Below are 18,605 nucleotides of genomic sequence, written 5' to 3' on the forward strand. Positions count from 1 at the left end.
TCAGGGGACTGGAGCACCTCCCGTATGAAGATAGGCTGAGGAAGTTGGGGCTGTTCAGCCTGGAGAAGAGAGAGCTGCATGGAGACCTCATAGCAGCCTTCCAGTTTTTGAAGAGGGCCTATAGGGATGCTGTGGAGGGACTCTTCATTAGGGACTGTGGTGATAGGACAAGAGGTAACGGGTTCAAACTTAAACAGGGGAAGTTTAGATTGGATATAAGGAAAAAATTCTTTACTGTGAGGGTGGTGAGGCACTGGAATGAGTTGCCCAGTGTGGCTGTGAATGCTCCATCCCTGGCGGTGTTCAAGGCCAGGTTGGATGAAGCCTTGGGTGACATGGTTTAGTGTGAGGTGTCCCTACCCATGGCAGGTTTGTTGGAACTAGATGATCTTAAGGTTCTTTCCAACCCTAGCTATTCTATGCTTTATACTGAGGAAGCTTCACTCTAAGTTGGGAAAAAGCAAACGCAAATACGAATCACTATGGACAAAATGACCATAAGCAACAAGTGAGTCCCCAAACTCAACACAATTCACTGTTTCAAAATACCATTAAGATGCAGAATTAGAAACATCCATTTGTTGTTCTTTTTATAGCGCATCCAAGTAAACTTGGAATTTCAGCTTGTCCCTGCCAAGGACTACTCAATTTCAAACAAAAAGTCCTCCACTATAATGTTAAAAAAGCACCAACCATCAATTGAATGCTAATCTTTATATTATGATACATCACTCCAAGAATGCTACCATTAAAAAATGTGAATTCTATTTTTCATAAGTGATGGATTACTGTACCAAGCTATGTATTTTCCAATAAAGTGTCATTTTATTTGTCCTGTGTGATTACTAGTTTGTGGAAGTATGTGTGGGGTCATTTTAGTGCTGTGGGAAAATGAAGCACTCTTCTGTTAAAATCAGTAGTGAAATCAGAAGCAAACTATGCTCTGATCATCATAGGCATGTGTTTAAATATTGCTTTCCTTAATTGGCTATGTTCTATTTACTTGAAAAATTTGGCAAGTTTTTCTCCCTTGACAACAGCAAAACGTAAACTATTTCAGAAGTTTGGCTGTTAAAATCAGATTTCTAATGCAAACCACAATATTCCAGGGTTGTTACTGTTGTTTAACCAGTTGTTCTAGCTTGCCATTGTTTTATAATTGTGCATGTTTAAACATTCTGGTTCTGTTTATAACTTCTTGCTACAAAATGACCCAATAACATTGATCATAATTTTATTTTAGCTATCTCTCTACCCTTGGATCCTCTATATGAAGATCACTGCATTATAGGCAAGATTCGGTCTGGATGTGGAGATTAGGAAACATCTCTGTAACTGCAGCTAAATTATCCAGGGTACTGTTTAGAAATTCTGTTGAAGAGACAATGGACTGACCAATTCCTGCAAGTTTAACTTGTGGACAATGCTGTGTTTTGGTGGATTGATTGATTGATTTGTTGATTTTCAAGAGAAGATGGAAAGCTATTATTTTCCACAGGAAGCAAAAGCCCCTCTGTCAGCTGGAGGCCCTTGCCAGGGAAAGCAGGAGAGCTCTGGTTCCCTATTCTCCTACTCAGCATTTGAGGGAATGGGCAAGCGTGAAAGCTCAAGCGCACACAGGACAAGGGTTATTCAAGGGTGGTGAGGCCCAAGTGAATTGTTATCAGACTTTAAAAATCTGACTGTCCAAGGAAATCTTTGAAGAAGGTCTTCCCATGACATTGCTGCTGCTTCTGGAGCATGTTGATTTCTCTTTCACACTAATACTGCCTATTTTGGTAGCTATGACAGTGCCCTGCAAGCACCTGAGCAGAGAAAAAGTTAAATTTATACCTTTGAAACTTTCTCCAGGGGATTTTGTGCAGCTCGGTTCTATGTCTTCTTGACACAGAGCAGGAATAAATTGAGGTCCAAATGTTTCTCAGTTTCATAAATGCCTAAGTATTTAAAATATAATCTTTAAGACGGGAATACATTTTTCCCCATAAATTAATGCACCTCGCACACATTTCATGGCACATAGCCATATTTTCTATAGCTGCATTAAATATATATATAATGCTTAATCTGTCTTGGCAAGAGAATTCAGTCCTCCACTAGTGGTGAACCATCCACCCTTTTTCATAACAAGTAGTATATACCTAATAGGGCATAGCACGCTGAGTCCAGAGTTTTAGTTGAAAAATCATCCATGTAAAACTTGTGGGATTAGTGATCATTTCATGAGTAAACTGGTCGCCATCCAAATACTTACAGGCAACAAATAATATAACTCTGTGACTAACCAGCAGAATGAAGTCATCATGTTTATTCACAAAAGTATTAACCAGATGTTTTGCACTATCCAAACTTCTACACTGCTGACCTACTGCATGATTTTACTAGGGTGGCTATGGCCACTACTTTTTAAGGATATTTGAGCAAACTGCTATTAGTTTTAAAATACAATTTCACTGAATGCTTCTTTTTGATTCCTTTAGTTTTCAGGCTGAGCTACAGTGCCTCTGACACAAATGACAGAAACCGAGTTAAAAGCAGATTAAAGAAGTTCATCTCCCGAAGGCCCTCCTTGAAAACATTGCAAGAAAAGGGACTTATTAAAGGTGTGTTGGTTTTATGACCTTTTCATAGTAAAAAGAAAAAAAATCACAAAATAATTTTTCATTCTCTGTTAAATGAGTAGGTGCATTGGACAAATGCATCTTAGATATTGTTTTCTTAGTGTAGCTCATGCAGCTTGCACTACTGAACTGTAAATTAGTGTATGTTTACATCTGTCTTTGTGCTATCAGACTGCTGCTTCAATTTTTCTGTTTTGATGTGCAACGTGGTAAAATCCCCTCCATTTAACACAGGCACTCATCATGCACATTGCAAATCACATTCTGCACAACTTAATTTCTTGAGAAAAGAATGTTGATATAGTTTTATATTTTAAAACCTGAAATAGGAACTTCAGATGCTGTGCTGACTGATTTGTTTTCTAAGGTAGACTGAAATACTTTCTGCTGTCTTCTCTCATTATTTTTCTAACACTCCTACAAAATACATTTTGATCAATTTAAAATACGTGCCAGTGAATAATAAATGCCCTGAATCTGTTATTCTTTTCCTACTACAATTTCTTGCTAAGTCAGTCAGCCATCAATTTCACACACCCTTAAAAAATTGCTTCTTTGATGAAATTTGTTTGTTAGTTTATCCAAGAAGTGTTTTGCTAAGAAGCTGGTAGTTGACTTGAAGGCAGTAGCATTCTGACCACTAATAATGAAGCAAAGCCATGTTTTCAAACATTGTCCAGAATAATGCCTTAAAAATTTACACACTCCCAAATTATTATGTGTGAAACCCACAACTGCACATGCAAATTGACTAGAAAGAAGCATTTTGCCAGCAGCCCCTGTCAGTCTCTGGAGTGTGAGTTTTCCAGTGGTGGGTCAAAAAAGGCAAGGGGTGTTGCTAGTGTATGTTAAACTTGTCTGTGCTGAGCCAAGAGATTGACCCCAGCCAGCAAAATCTAAAGCAGTCACAGGAGTTAAACACCAGCTGGGCCCATGTCTGAAGAGGAGAAGATTTTAGGAATTAAGTTCTTATGTTTTAGATATCTGCAGAAATGTTCAGTGCAATGATACTTAGTGTAAGTGCGTCTTCATTATATTAAATCATTTTGTGCCTTGATTATGAGCTTCTGTTTCTAACTGCCACAGAAACTTAAAAAAAAAAGAAAGTTATTATACATAAATAATGTGTGTGAGGTGTGCACACTCACACAACAAGCTTTCAGGATCTGTTTTTACACATTCAGAGTATCTCATTTCAACAGGTTTGAGGGCTTTGCCTCTTTGAAGTACTCTTGGGTTGAGGGTAGGATTTGAATGCATCATGTTAGTTTGTTTCAGTTATTACAGTAATAGAAGAGTAATTTATAGTCTTTTAATTTCTGGATTTAAGGATTGTATTTTTAGTTTAACAAAGTGTGGCTGATGAATCTCCTGCAGTGCTACATAGGGATCACATGTGATCCTTTTTAACAAACACATATTAATTAGCATAACTCAATTCCAGCCTCTAATATATCTGTCTAGGAAAGACACATGAATTTGGTTTTGGCTGCAGTTGCATTAAGTTCTTGATTAATAAACATAGCTTGGTTCTACCTGGGATACTCTTCCATAGATAATGAAGGTATACGATTTGTGACACAGTAATTCAGAATCAGTACCTGGCACGGTTTTATTACCAAACTAATGTCGCCATGAAGAAAACATGTTAGTTATCTACCATGAAGTTTCATTAGGTTTAGGTTCTGGCCATGCAAATGAGGCAGGATTCTTTAGCAAGGCTCAGTTCCAACCTCCAGTAAGTCTATGTGATAAGGTTCCTTCATTGTCTTCACCAGAGTTTGTCCCTTAATCCATTAAAATGTTATGAAAATGCAGTTACAGTACTTATACAGAGACCAATTTTAAATGTTAATTTTTAGGCTCCCCTTAGAATATTTTTAAATCACAAGATGCAACCATCTACCTTAAAGATGAAAAGCTTGTCAAATTCTGTATTATAAGATGCATCTATTTTTTTTTTTTCCTAAAGATGATGTAAATAGTTGCAGAAACCTCTTGAAACTATTTATTTGCTCCTTCCTTAAGGGAAAAAATGTTAACCATTTTTACAAGAAAAAATTCCTCCAACTCTGAGAACATGCATCCTAACTTTATTCCCATAGGGAAATACTTCTGTCAGAATTGTAAATCCCTTAAAATATGGGCTTGTAATAAAAGTGCATCTAAAGCCTTGCAGGATATCTTCGTACCAAATTTTTGACAAAGAGCTGTTCTGTGTGCCAGTGAAGAATTGATATAAATATCGGTGAAGCGTGAGGTGTTAATTACTCCAATGTAGTGGTACTGTAGGTGCCGTGAAACCTTCATTTTTCATCAAGTGCTATTCATATTTGCCAGGGGCACTATAAAACTCTCAAATCTATATTGATTTTTTGCATTGTATGTCACATTGGAATCAAAACTCCAATAAATTTAACACATAAATTATAGTCATGGGTAAATACATTTTAAGGTGGGAAGTTCACTTAAACACAGTTCTGTGGTCTGTTAGTCACTGATGTGTACACACTTGGCCAGAAGACTCAACACATTTCTCCACATTAACCAAATTTGGGAATACAGGCTTCAAAATTAAATAGCAGTTTGATCTCCTGGGGTACTTTGTTCTGCCAACACTGTTATCATAAAATCTAGAAATTACATGATTGCTATTTAACTCTTTACAAAACTTTTTTTATGTAGAATGTAGTAAATAAAGTAGGTAGTTGGTAAATGAGAAGAATAAGAAGTAAGAGGATAGCAATCAAACAAGAGAATGTAGCAGACCAGCGTGTAAATGTTAGTTACATGCTGATCCAAAAATGAAGACATGCTGATGCTTTACATGACAAAAAGTTATTTTTGTCATTGCTGTCCCATTTGCTGTCCCATCCTCTGCATAAAAGAAGCCAGAATGGGAAGAGAACATTGACTCCATTCATTGTGATGAGCTGGTAACTGGGTTTTTTCATGCTCCTGTGAGAGCTCTAATGAAGATCATCAGTCCTTTTCATTCCATCACACTCATGCTTAAACAAAATATTTTTGGTCTAGAAACATTTTGAACCATTTCTGAGATGATGTATAATACACTATTTTTGTGTTATGTGTCTATATGAAGAGTTAAATTCATATATATACACATGCGTGCAAACCCATAAATATTAAATGAGAAGCAGTTCCATGTCTGCCATTTAATAGTATTATTTTGAGAATAACTGCGTTCAAATTTATATGCTAGGGCAGGGTTCCTCAGTTCCTTGGGATTGAAACATCCTCAGAATTTACAGAATCTGCACTAATAAGCTAGAAAAATAATATATAAATCTTCTCTTTTAAAACTACTTTATAGTCTATAATTGAACTTTGATCTTTGTGTTTAAGCTTTGTCATGATATAATATTACCCAAAATGACTTGCCAACCTTCAACTTGATATTGGCCTGCTAACTTCCTGATTTCTGAGCCTTCCTAGTTCACAATCAAAAGAAAAATTACTTTTGTGAAAATGTGATTATAAAGCTATGGTGGTTGTGTCGGTAGTAGACTATCACAAAATACACTTTCAGTAAATGGTAAAAAACCATGAGTAACAACAAAAATGACACTGTGGGAAAAAAGGAAAATGCAACTATGCAGCTGGCAAGAAATTAATCTAGATTTTTTGGCGGTGGATTTTTTTATTTTTTTATTTTCCCAAAAGCTAAACACTGAAGGAACTTCACTGGGTTTATTTTGTAAGTTAATTTAAGGAAAACCCCAAAAAAGCATAAAAGTTGGAATGGTTACAACTGTTCCAAGGTTAAAATACAAGCCACTCAATTGCTAGTGCAAGGAACTAGCTGTGATTTGGCTTGATAGCCTATAGAATGAGGCTCAGCATATGTTGGTGCCTGTGCAGACAGCAGCACAGAGATCACCAACCATGTTGATTCCAGACAAGGGAAAATGTCTTTACTGTCTCATAAGTTTCAGAGGACCTTGGAGTAGTTCAGTGTAATGAGTGTAATGCCCATAAGGAGTCATAGAATCATAGAATGGTTAGAGTTGGAAAGGACCTTAAGATCATACAGCTCCAACCCCCCTTTGCTGGGCAGGGACACCTCCCAGTACACTAGCTTGCTCAAGGCCCTGTCCAACCTGGCCTTGAACACTACCAGGGAGGAAGCATTTACCACTTCTTTTTGGCAGCCTGTTCCGGTGCCTCACCACCCTCACATTAAAGAACTTCTTCCTTATATCTAACATGAACTTCCTTTGTTGAAGTTTAAACCCATTACCTTTTGTCCTATCACTATAATCCCTAATGAAAGAGTCCCTCTCCAGCATCCCTGTAGGCCCCCTTCAGATACCGGGGTCTCCACCCAGGCTTCTCCAGGCTGAACAGCCCCAACTGTGTCAGCCTGCCTTCATGTGGGAGGTGATCCAGTCCCTTTATCATCCTTGTGGCCCTCCTCTGGACTTGCTCCAAAAGGTGCATGTCCTTCTTATGTTGAGAATACCAGAAATGCACACAATACTCCAGGTGGGGTCTCACAAGAGCAGAGTCTACTCTGCCTCGACCTGCTGGTCACACTGTTTTTGATGCAGCCCAGTATGTGGTTGTTTTTCTGTGCCGCAAGCACACACTGCCAGCTTATGTTCAGTTTCTCATTTACCAACATCCACAAGTCTTTCTCCACACGGCTGCTCTGAATCTCTTCTCTGCCTAACTTGTATTTGTGTCTGGGATTGCCCCAACCCAGGTGTAGGCCTTGCATTTTGCTTTGTTGAACTTCATGAGGTTTGCACAGGCCCATCTCTTCAGCCTGTCTAGGTCCCTCTGGATGGCATCCCTTTCCTCCAGTACATTGAAGTCCAAAAGAGTAGATCAAGACCTACCTTCAGTGTATTCTGTAATTTTTGTGGGTTATGAAGGCATTTAGCAAGTGAGTTAGTGCTCGTAATAACTTATGGAAAATTAGGAAATATTTGTTTTGTCTTGCATAGACAGTGGATTACAAAGGTGTTTCTTTCTTTGGCCACTCCCTGGATATTTGGAAGTACATTTCCCAAACATTATGGATGACCAACAACAGGACAAATGGATTTTTTCCTTTGACATGATGGTCAGAAATAACTCAGATAATCGTAAAATATCTCATTTCTGGAGACCTGTTTTGAGGAGTTGCCGTGGTTTAAAACCAGCAGACTCACTCTCTTTGAATTCAAATGAGCTATTGTCCACAGCAAAACACCATCATTTCATAAAAGAGACCGGTGTCTGTAAGTATTCTCTATGTTCCTTTTTTCTGAGAATGTGAAACAAATCTGGCAGCTCACATGACACTTAATAGTAACTGTTCACAAATGTAATTTTTTTTTTTTAATTAATGACTACCACAGATCAACTATGTATAGTAAATCTCCAAGTTAAAAGGACTGGCAAGACTCCCAGATAGCATAAATCAGAGGATCTCCATTGACAACCTCGCCATCTTCAGTCATCTGAGGACCTGGCCCATTTATTGTAAAAGCATTGTGGCAATATTTGGAGCCCCAGTCTGGAACCAGCATTGTTTTAATGTCTGACTTAGTATGTCTGAATACAGGTTGGGCAGCTAGAAGTTGCCTTTCAGAATATGACTCTTTCCAACTACAACTCTTGACCTTCCAGAAAATTCACTGCTGTGGTGACTACTGTTGTATACCTCCTTCTGTTAATTCCTCTTATTTTGTGTTTTTTTGTTCTCTTTCCCCTTTTCCCTCTTAACATTCAAACAGATACAAAGAAATCAAAAAACTTACACACTGCTACAAAGCTCTGGTAGTCCAGCAGTTCAAATCCAGATCTAGCAGAGTTAATTTTGTTCCTGGAAGACACTGAATTACATAGATATCATTCACATTTCTAAAAACTTGGACATTACGCCATTATAACTTCTCCTCTCACATCAGAATCTGAGCTTCTACACAAGAAATGGGAATATTAGCCATGTCCTTCTCATTTTTTTTTAAGAAAAAACACTCAAGTATGAGCTCCTTCCAAGTGTGGCCACATCTTATCCATGTGCACCAAAAAAAATTTAACAATGACATTCTTGGTAAGGATGTGGCTTTAGTGATTTTATTTTAATTGTTTCTTTTCCAGAAGTATTGTCTCCCACAGACAAGATTTCTGCAGCTCAGAATTAGTGGCTTTGCTGCAGCCTGCGAGAGCTACTCAAAAAAGTAGCTCTGTCAGGCTCAGGGAAAACTTGGAGCTCACCAGAATGAGCAATACATTGCAGTTGTAATCATCATCTTATATTATACAAGTTGCAAATGTCCATTCCCTCCTCTTCTGGTGTCTCATATCCACGTGCAAAGCTGTAACACACCCCTCATTCTTAAACAGAAAGTTTAATACACAGATATCAGGGATGTCTAATGTAAACCATACCACCTAACATATTATGAATATATTGCTCTTCTTAAAAATGCTTGTTGGTTTTTCATACTACACTATTGACTAGCTGTCTGTATTTGATGTATGGTTTACCAGCCTGATGTAGACTTATGGTTAGAGCTTAACTTGTTAGTTCTGCTTTTGCAGCCAATTCAGAATAACTACAGATGCCCCAAGATATTAAAATTGACTGCTCAAATGGACTCAGTGTGGGAGTTTCATTGGTTTTAAATTGATAACAGCTGAAAGAGTGAATGATTAAAGCTGTATATGGGCATAGTATGCAGCTCTTTTGTACATGCTCTTATGAACAGAATCCACTGTATGAGAATTGCCTTTGTTCTAATAAAAGATATTTCTGAACAATTGTTAGTTCAAATTTTTAAATGATGAAACAAGAGCATTTCAGAAGCCTATAGAGGAAATAATTCCTGAGAAATTGGAATAACTCTGAGAAGATAAAGTGGATTTCTATTCAGAAGGGAGCATTTAAAGTTAAGTAGCATTCCATAAGGTGGTAATTGTGTCTATTTCCCAGGCATTTGAGTTAAATAAGCTGGATAAGAAACATAAACTGTCATAACAGGAGGTTAGGAGTGTTGTGTACATCCTTTTTTTTTCAAGTAATAAAAAATGAAGTTTTGAAGGGTCCTATCACAAATAAATCAAACAAAGGCTTTTTTGCTTCTTTTATCCCTTTGGAAGCAGTTCTTATTTTTAGATTAAAAAAAAAAACAAACTGGATAGGTTCTCCTTAAACTAGTTTTTAAATATATATAGACACAACTATAAAAGAACAAGAAAACATTTTAATCTTAGTTACACAATAATCTAGTTTACAAAAGTTAATAATTTGCAATTCTTATAATTTCTTATTTTCAAATTAATGTATAAACAAGTTTCAGCTGAGTTTTCATCAGCTATATCTCTGATCTCTAAGATTGCAAATATGGCAGTGTAACTACTGCCATTCCCATACTTACATACAGCAACAGGTACAGCAAAAAAACAATAGTCTCATGGAATTTGAGGTTTAGGAGTATCCAGAATTCAGAATATTTGGGTGTCTCATGGATTCATGTAGTTATAAATATACATGATGGCCAACAACTGTTAATGCTGATTTGCTGCCCTCTCCCTCTCCCTCTTGCTGCCCAAGACAAAAATCCTGAGTGCCAGTCTTCTAAAGAATACGCATTTTAAAGCTTAACTGCAGGATACAGGATGTGACTACACCCATGTATTAAAAAGTATGTAAAATGAGGTTAAACATTTTACTGAAGATGCAGAATCTACACCAGAAAAGAAGTCATGAACTAGGTGAGAATTGCAAAACAGTTGCACTATTTCCTCACACAAATACCAAGTAACCTGCATTGACACAGGAGATTGAAAAAGTAACTGCAAAATAGTCCTAAGAAGTTGGTTATAACAGGGAAGAAAACCTGCTGAAGATGCATACATTAATTTTGTTTTGGTTATTCATGTACTGCCATCTACACAATGTAGCTCTTTGCCTGTTTTGCTTCTGAAATCTTTTACAAGTGTCTTTGTCCACCAAATAAGATGCATTTTTATTCTTTTTAATGTAATTTACATTGGAAAACATTCCATATTATGCAAAGAATTTGACAGGTCTTTGCTAAAATTTAAAAAAAAAACAATTAAGATGTCAAAAGAGGAAGAGCTAGTACATTTTAATCATAAATCTCTGTATATATAATTACCACTGAAGGCAGCTATAAATGTTTTCTGAAGAAAATGTAACCAGACTGTGCTTTGTCAGAAACATAACCCCAAAACATGTAACAGACTGTTCGCTAATGCTTAACGCCACACATGCACACAACCTTCTTCAGTGTAGTTCTGTGAACCCAGCTCTTCATCCCTTCTGCAGCTGAAACTCCAACTAACTTAAATAGAGGCTTTAATGTACTCTACCAGAATGTAGATCACATGCACTGGGAGATGCTGGAATAAATTCCCTGGTACATCTTTTTGAACTTCTGATAAGAAGTTCAAACCATCCCATGCGCCCTACCTTCTTTCTCTGATTGTTCCCTACTCTGGTGAAACAATCCTGAGGAATGTAATCTAGGTGATTCTGCTTGAGGATGGAGGTTAGACTAGATGACCTCCGGTGGTTCCTTCCCACTTCTATTATTATGTGACTCTGTGAAAGAAAACGCAATCAAGTTGTCCTTGAAATCTAAGCTTAATAAGAAATGGTAGTGATTAACAAAGGAAAAAGAAAACTCTTTGTAAAGAAGAAAATAAACAAATAGTTTTCTGCCTGTTAGTGAGAAAAAGGTGTGCTTCTTGGAGGAGGCAGCAGTCAAGCTGCTTATGGTGGAAGACGGTAGGGCTGACTATGAAGGAAATATCCTGTGCCATGGACGTTGTAGGCTTGTTGGGCTCACTGTGAGGAATCCAGGTGTGTGCTAGAACCCTTCAGCTATCTATACAATTATTTTCAAAACCTCTAGGTCAATTTCCAAACTGTGGTACTCTGTTGAAATGCTATATGGAGACTGTCTCTTTGGATAAATGATGATAGTACACTCCTATTGTTTCAGCATTTAATTGACTCCTATTGAGCAGTTTCTCTCATCTGTTTGATTCATTTTGATTCTAGCTGACGACATCCCCGTTACTGATTGCTCGTTTCATAATTTTTCAAACATATAGAGTGGAAATAAGGAAGCTAATTAGTAATCTGAAAAGTTTAACCTGCTTATATAAATATGTTTTAAGATCAACATTCAAAGTTGATCAAAACTTTGAAATCATAAATCTAAATGGTAACGTTATGTAATTAACTGATTATTCATCAAAGAAACAATACAAATCACAAGTTAAACTTGGTGTAAGATGCAATCCTCATCAAAAGTTACCTAGACTATTTTTTTAAATGGTTACTTTAGTGATTAAAAAAAACTTCTGCAAAGATGAGATGAATTTGTACTACGTCCTAATGTTGCAAAGTGTTGAGGCACTTGCACCCCTACAGTACTCTATGGGAAGAGAGAATCTCTGTATGCATAGAAAAGAAGGCTACCCGACATATGAGTTTCAAGGTTGGACCAACAGTTCTTATCATGTGGGATTTTGGATTCAACAAGATACAGAACTGTACACCTAGTATGGCCTTCACATTTTATGGTGGGTCAAAGCAAACTTCAGAGACCTTCAGACTTTAGAAAGATCAAGGCCAATGTGTAAATAGAAATTGAAATTAGAACACAGGAGGCAGTATCCAAGTGCTACCAGCAGCAGATCCTGAGACATTTGGTTCTGTGGCAGAAGCTAATGACCAGCAGGACTTGAAAAGGGCTTGTTTCCAAATTTGTCTGTCCGTCTTTGAGAGTTGAGCTTTTAATTAATGTGCAAGCTCAGAAGGGTGAAAAACCCCACTACTAATAATATGCCTTAATGTATTTTCCTCTTTTTTTCCCAAATGTAGATCAAATTTTTGGCTCCCATTTGCACTTGGTTTGTGAACATGAGAAATCTACAGTCCCCCAGTTTGTAAGACTGTGTATAAAAACTGTTGAAAGAAGAGGTAAGTACCTTAATATTTAACACTAACTTTTTTCTCTCCTAGTGATCAGAACTTTAACGTTTTAACTCTGCTCTAATTGCCATGATAGGCATGCACTTGAGTTTATAATATAGTTACGAACTGAACAATCTCACATTCTGTAAGTTCATTTTCTTCATAAAAGCCAACATAATCCATTCATGCTGACTCTTCCATATAGTTTGCTTGACATGTGGTTGGTTTAGCCATTCTCTGGTTAAGAAAATGCTAAACATCAATAAAATGTCAGTAACGTTCACTCTGAAGTCTTTGCTTAGTATAATGCCAATACTTTTTCCTAAGTCCTGAATTGTATTCATCCAAAATAAATATTCTAGTATGACCATATTTTTTTAATACATGCAGGTATCTAATTTTTACAGTTATTTTAAAAATCTATCATATTGTAGGAACATTGGAATGAATATTCACCCTCATTAAAAGCTTTGATTAATAAGAAGGATTTACATAGTATCGAAAAGATGTACTTAACACTGTTGCTTGATTTCTTTTCTGCAGAGTGTATCTTCTCTCACTGAAGGTCATTTTCTTTGGAAGGTACATGCGGTAGATGCAGAATCTTAAAATGTATTGTATAAAAATGTGTGGCTTCATCACCATCTGTTACAAGTTTACAACTTGTTCCAGGGATCTGGGGAAACATATATCTTGCAAAAGATAGAAAATTTATTTTCAGAATAAGGCTGGGTGAACCCATTGTCACTGCCATATACTGGAGTCTCAGAACAAGGGAAACAATGAAGAATAAAAAGATGCTTAGACCGTCAACCACAAAAGAAAAAGCTATTTTTATTCCATCATTGTTACCTGGTTTTATAGTGAAAGGTGCAATAAAACTACCCTGGAGTTTCAAACTCTGGGAAATTCATGCTTTAATTATACAGCAAAGAGAACACTTGGATATTATTATTCCCAGAACGATTGGCAGGAAGTCAAAGACTAACAAACTGGAGTTCTTTCAGTAGGGGGAGATAGTAGCATTGGTTTTCTGGAGAAAAGCTGGAGTCTGGATAAAGAGAGACAAAGGGGAGAAACATGTGAAGTGACTATTAATAGAGGAGAAATTGCAAGGAGAAGTTCAGAACATGAAAAGGAAAAGCAGAGATTAGATTATAAAAAACACATGCCATGCAGAATATGTCTAATTGACTGTTCGGTTCTGATCTTAGCACAGGTTCTCCAAAAGATGCACTAGATATTTCACAGATATATCTGACCAATCCTCTAGGAGAATTGTGGCCAGAGGTCTCTGCACTGCTGAACAGTAATGGAAAAATCAAAGACATCTAATTAAATGTATATTGTCTGTGTGATTATCAGAAAAATGTTCATGGAAAAAAAACTGAAATTATCACTGCTTCTTCAAAGGAGTTCATCCTTTGGAGTATTGCATTATTGTTGTGGTGTTTCCTTCAAACTTGCTGTGACTTAGAGATGTCTACCCTTTTTAGTTAGTGTAATATATAAATAAAAGCTAATCATGTGGCAGAGATAAAAATTTCATTTTATCACTGTATTTATGAGTTTATATTTGCTGCATAGTTTTTTCTATTATCATTTTCTTGGATTAAGATACTTGCGTTTACTCACATTTTATTTACTCAAAGTGTTGTTTTTACTAAGTTCTGGCATAAAGTATCTCAGGACAGCAGTAATTTATGTGAAGCTAAGTCCAATGTTTATGCAAGCTTCTGATGACATTTTATACCAGGGCTGGTATTAGGAAGCAGTATGTGGAGGTGCCAAGTCTCCCGGCATGGCTGAGACTCAACAGATCTGAAGCCCTCCTCCTAATGGCCAGATATGCCTCCAGCCAAGATACTCAACTGCACAGTCATGGGAAATACTTATGTACCAATTATGGAAAAGGCACATTTAATGAAAACTGTATGTTTACTTTCATAGTCTTAGTAAGATGGCCTAGATACTCAGTACAGCTGGCATATTGGCTGTTGTAGAAAAGCTTTTTTTCTGATTTAGAAAATATATCAGCTACATACTGTAACCAAAAATGTTACTTGTGTGCTTCATATAAGTTATAGGATTATTATAAAAAAAATACCTTAGGAGAAATAACCCTAAATGTTACTTACAGAACATTCCATTTTTGCTGAATGGTTATGTTCTTATTTATCACCTCATGGTTTCAATTATTTACCTATGGATTTTGTATTTGTTTTTCTGATTTTTAAAGCATTGTCACTGTGCATAAAAAAGTCTAGCAGTAATCTGAATAAACCATATTAATTAGTACATTTTCCTGTGTAGATAAGGTTGCATATAATAGTCAACTGAAGTAACATTCTCCCACAGGTTAAAAATGTAGATGTTGTTATTAACTGTTGGCAAGATTTCCTGTTTAGTTACACTATTTTTAAATTAATATCTACATTGAAATCAGAGGAATTATTCTGAAGTTGTTTTGCTGTAACTTAAATCAGATTTTGTTCATTTATCCTCTAGGCTACTGGTTGCTTATTCACCGTTTCAGGACAGGGGTGCTTTATAAGGCTTGGTCTAAAAATTCTTACACCATAATGCATATTTATCTATCCAACAAGGATTCACTTGTTAAAGAGCAAATTCCGTTTTTTCAGCCTGTTTTGGTATTTTCAGTTATAGGACTGGGAAGGAGAATTCTTATTAATCAAATTCTACATTTACTCAGCCATCTTGCAGAGCTGATAGTGGATTTTAATAGAGTCAATAAAAAATATGTTTATTCTTGTAAAGTTGCAAGGCAACTGTCACTTTTAAAAAAAAAACACCAAAAACCAAAGAAACAAAAAAGGTTGTTTTTTTTTTCTTCCTGTATTATTTATTCATTCATACGTTTTAATCAACTTCTTGTCCTACACAGCTATACAGACAGACATGTGCCACTGGAATCAATAGTATATAAGCAAAGAACATTGTACCCTTTGTATCTAATGCAATGTCCTAAATAGCAAAAAAAAAGTCCTACGATGGGCCCCTGTGAGGATAAGAGAATAATTCTGTACCATGCAATGATCAGATTGAAGGAGTACAATGTCTGCTCAATGAGTTCTAGTATTTCTTCACTTTCTATGTTCTTAGGGAGTTGGAGGGAAAGTTTTTCATGGAAGAGTGTATCTGTTTTTTCTTTGTAGTGCTTTACTTTGCTATCAACACCTACCTTGGATGTACTTCAGGCTTTTCTGGGGCTGTATGCTGACCTGACTTTTTTCATCTCTATTCCATGTTTTTTCTTCTCCCCAGAAAGCATCTGATAGGTAGTGCCAACCCTAAGCTGAAAAGTGCAACAAGGAAAGCCTGGGACAATCCTCCCAGATACTATAACTCACATGCTGTGCAATCCTGCCAAGGGTGGGGTCCATTGCAAGATTTTTGATGTTTCTAGGCAAGATATTATTTCCAGTCATTTCACAAATCGCTTATTTATTTTGTTATACATGACCCTTTAAAAGTTTTGGCTGTTTTTTGCCTTTTTTGTTTTGTTTTGTTTTGTTTTGTTTTAAAAATGTGAAAGGCATGAGTAGAATGCATTAAAAAAAAAACCAGAAAAAAAACCAAAACCAAACCCAAACCCTAAACAGAAACAAAACCCAACCAAAAAAACCCAAAACAAATAAACAAACCCAAAACAAGCAAACAAAAAAACAAACTCCAAAATATCAGTCTGCATTGCGTCTAAACAAAATGCCATCCAGTACTTCTCATAGTAATGTTTTATCGCGTGAAAATAGTCTTATGTTTTCTAGGGATGATCATTTGTCTGTGTGTCTAATGACAGCGTAAATGAACACCCTCAGCAGTCAGTATCCTAAACCTGCTGAGGGTATCCAGTATAGTTTAGGTTTTGTAAAGAAATGCAGTACTAATGCTCCAGGGAAATATAATTTAACTTTCATTTCTCTTTTGAAACATCCTTCATTTTCTCCCTCCATTCCCAAATCTAAGTTAGTGATCTCAAATCAGCCGAAATTACTTGAAAAATGACAATGCAGGCAGAAAAGCTGATGATTACAGGTACCATTTCCATTCTAAACTGGACATTGCAAACATTGTTTTCTGTTGCTTTTCTTGGAGCACAGGATGCTCTGACAGGAATGATACACAAAATTACATACTTGATTCAATGCCTAAAAGCCACCCTGGGATCCATAACCTTGCTTAAAGATTTAAGAAAGGCCTCTAGTCCACTTCTGAGAAGGTTCTTAACTTAGAAAACTTTATCTTTCAACTTTACTTCTTAGCAGCTGTTATGTTTTTTTGCTGTCGTTTGTTTGACAGGATCCAGTTATAGGTTCCGATGTCTGTTTAAAGAAACAGGGAGGTTGTTGGCTTTAAAATTCCCTTACTGCTTGTGTGTTCAACATTTTCCCAGGCTTTTCTACATAGTTTGCCAAGTAAAGGGACTGACCTTTTGTAGCAAACACTTTTTCATTTCTAAATGCTCACTTTGATTTTTGTCCCATTTTATGCTCATTCCAAACTGTTTACAGCCCACTAAAAATGACTGTGAATTATATGTTTGTGTAATGGATTCCTTTTGCGGTCGGAGTGGAATGTTTACTTTGAACAATTAGTTATCTTTGGGCAGATTATAGTGACCTGAAAAAAGAATGGCTAAAATTATTACAGTACCTTAACTATTTCCTTTTGTTATCTTCTCTGTTTGCCCAATGTATTATTTACTGGGTTTCATTACTCTGATCCCCAGTGAACAAATCATGTTAAATAAAAGCAACAACAAAAAAACCCTGAGCTTAGGGCTCTTGGTTTGGGGCTCTGATCCGCTGGGGTAGGAGTGGGTACACCAGCAAGACTTCAGAAGTGACCATTAGGAACTTTAAAGGCTGGCTGTGCAGTTTTAAGAAGACATGGTTTCAAAAGAAGTTTTAAACACTTGCTCTCTGAAAGTCAGATTTCTTATAGGTATCCAAAGTTTGACACCCTAAAGGACCTAAAATCAAGACTCAGTTTGGCTTTAACGTCCGTAGCTGTGATTTAGTTATATATAATATCATTGCAGACATGCACAGATACTGTCTCATACCACACGATAGTCAGTGTTTAAGGAAGAAAATGTCTTTATGTGCAAGGATAAAGTACCTTATGGGATGTAGTAAAGAACTACAGTCATCTTGATGAAGAGAAATTAAGTTAAAAATGGTATTTTAAACTAACTCACCTCCCAATAGCCATGCTGCTCTGTGACAGGAGATTATGTCCCTTTCATCAGTTTTATCTCTTAATCTAAAAGCTAAAGTGCAGCAAAATGCACTTTAAAACATATTTATTAAAAAAAAAAAAGGAGAAAAATAAGAAAGTGATATTTCATTGCCTTCTAAATCATATATTGCTTAAAAGGTAGTCAGTATTCTGGTAGAAAGTTTACATAAGAGAGAGTTCACTTATCTCAAGGAGTTAAGCAAAGAGGAAATGAGTTTTAAAATTATAAAGTATTGTAGATATATTTATATAGCTAGGAAAAAAATGAGTTTTTAAAACAGTTTAATGCTATCTCACTTTCTAATGGAACAGAACACTGCAGAAGAATTGAAAAAAATTAATCCCAAATGTTCCCTAAAGCTGATGACTCCCATGCTAGGATCACTGTCTGATATAGTGTAGTTAGATTATAGGAGCAGAGTGAGGATGGCAGAGGAAGTGAGGCTTCTGCAGCTAAGGTATGTACTAATAACCACAATATGCGACCTCTATCAGCTTATATTCCTATACGTATTGTAAGACTCCATATTATTAGATTTGTATTCAGTGACTTGCTCCTCCAGGGTGTATTTAACTTCAGCATCTTTTTTTTATGTCTTTGTTCTCAAAAATAATTAATGCCTATTCCTGAGGACCTGAAGAAGGCAGTCAGAAAGTACAAGGTACATCTGCCAGAGTATGCTCACCACCATCTTTAAGCTTCCATTAAATGTACAGTGTTCCTGGGCTACTTCCCAGCACGATTAAACCAAACCCGT

General features: G+C 36.4%; 1 protein-coding gene across 6 annotated transcripts in view; it reads left to right on the forward strand.

Moving 5' to 3' along the window:
- ARHGAP15 (Rho GTPase activating protein 15) overlaps positions 1 to 18,605 on the forward strand; it is a 344,865-nt gene that overhangs the window by 203,030 nt on the left and 123,230 nt on the right. For all 6 annotated transcript variants that reach the window (XM_062637715.1, XM_062637716.1, XM_062637718.1 and 3 more), the window contains 2 exons: positions 2,481 to 2,603; positions 12,493 to 12,591. In XM_062637715.1, the coding sequence (XP_062493699.1) occupies positions 2,481 to 2,603; positions 12,493 to 12,591 (222 nt within the window). The remainder of the gene's footprint in view (positions 1 to 2,480; positions 2,604 to 12,492; positions 12,592 to 18,605) is intronic.

This window comes from Pezoporus occidentalis, unplaced genomic scaffold, assembly GCF_034315485.1.
Source record: "Pezoporus occidentalis ecotype Australia unplaced genomic scaffold, CSIRO_AGI_Poc_V1 ctg54, whole genome shotgun sequence".
In the NCBI taxonomy this organism is placed as follows: domain Eukaryota; kingdom Metazoa; phylum Chordata; class Aves; order Psittaciformes; family Psittacidae; genus Pezoporus; species Pezoporus occidentalis.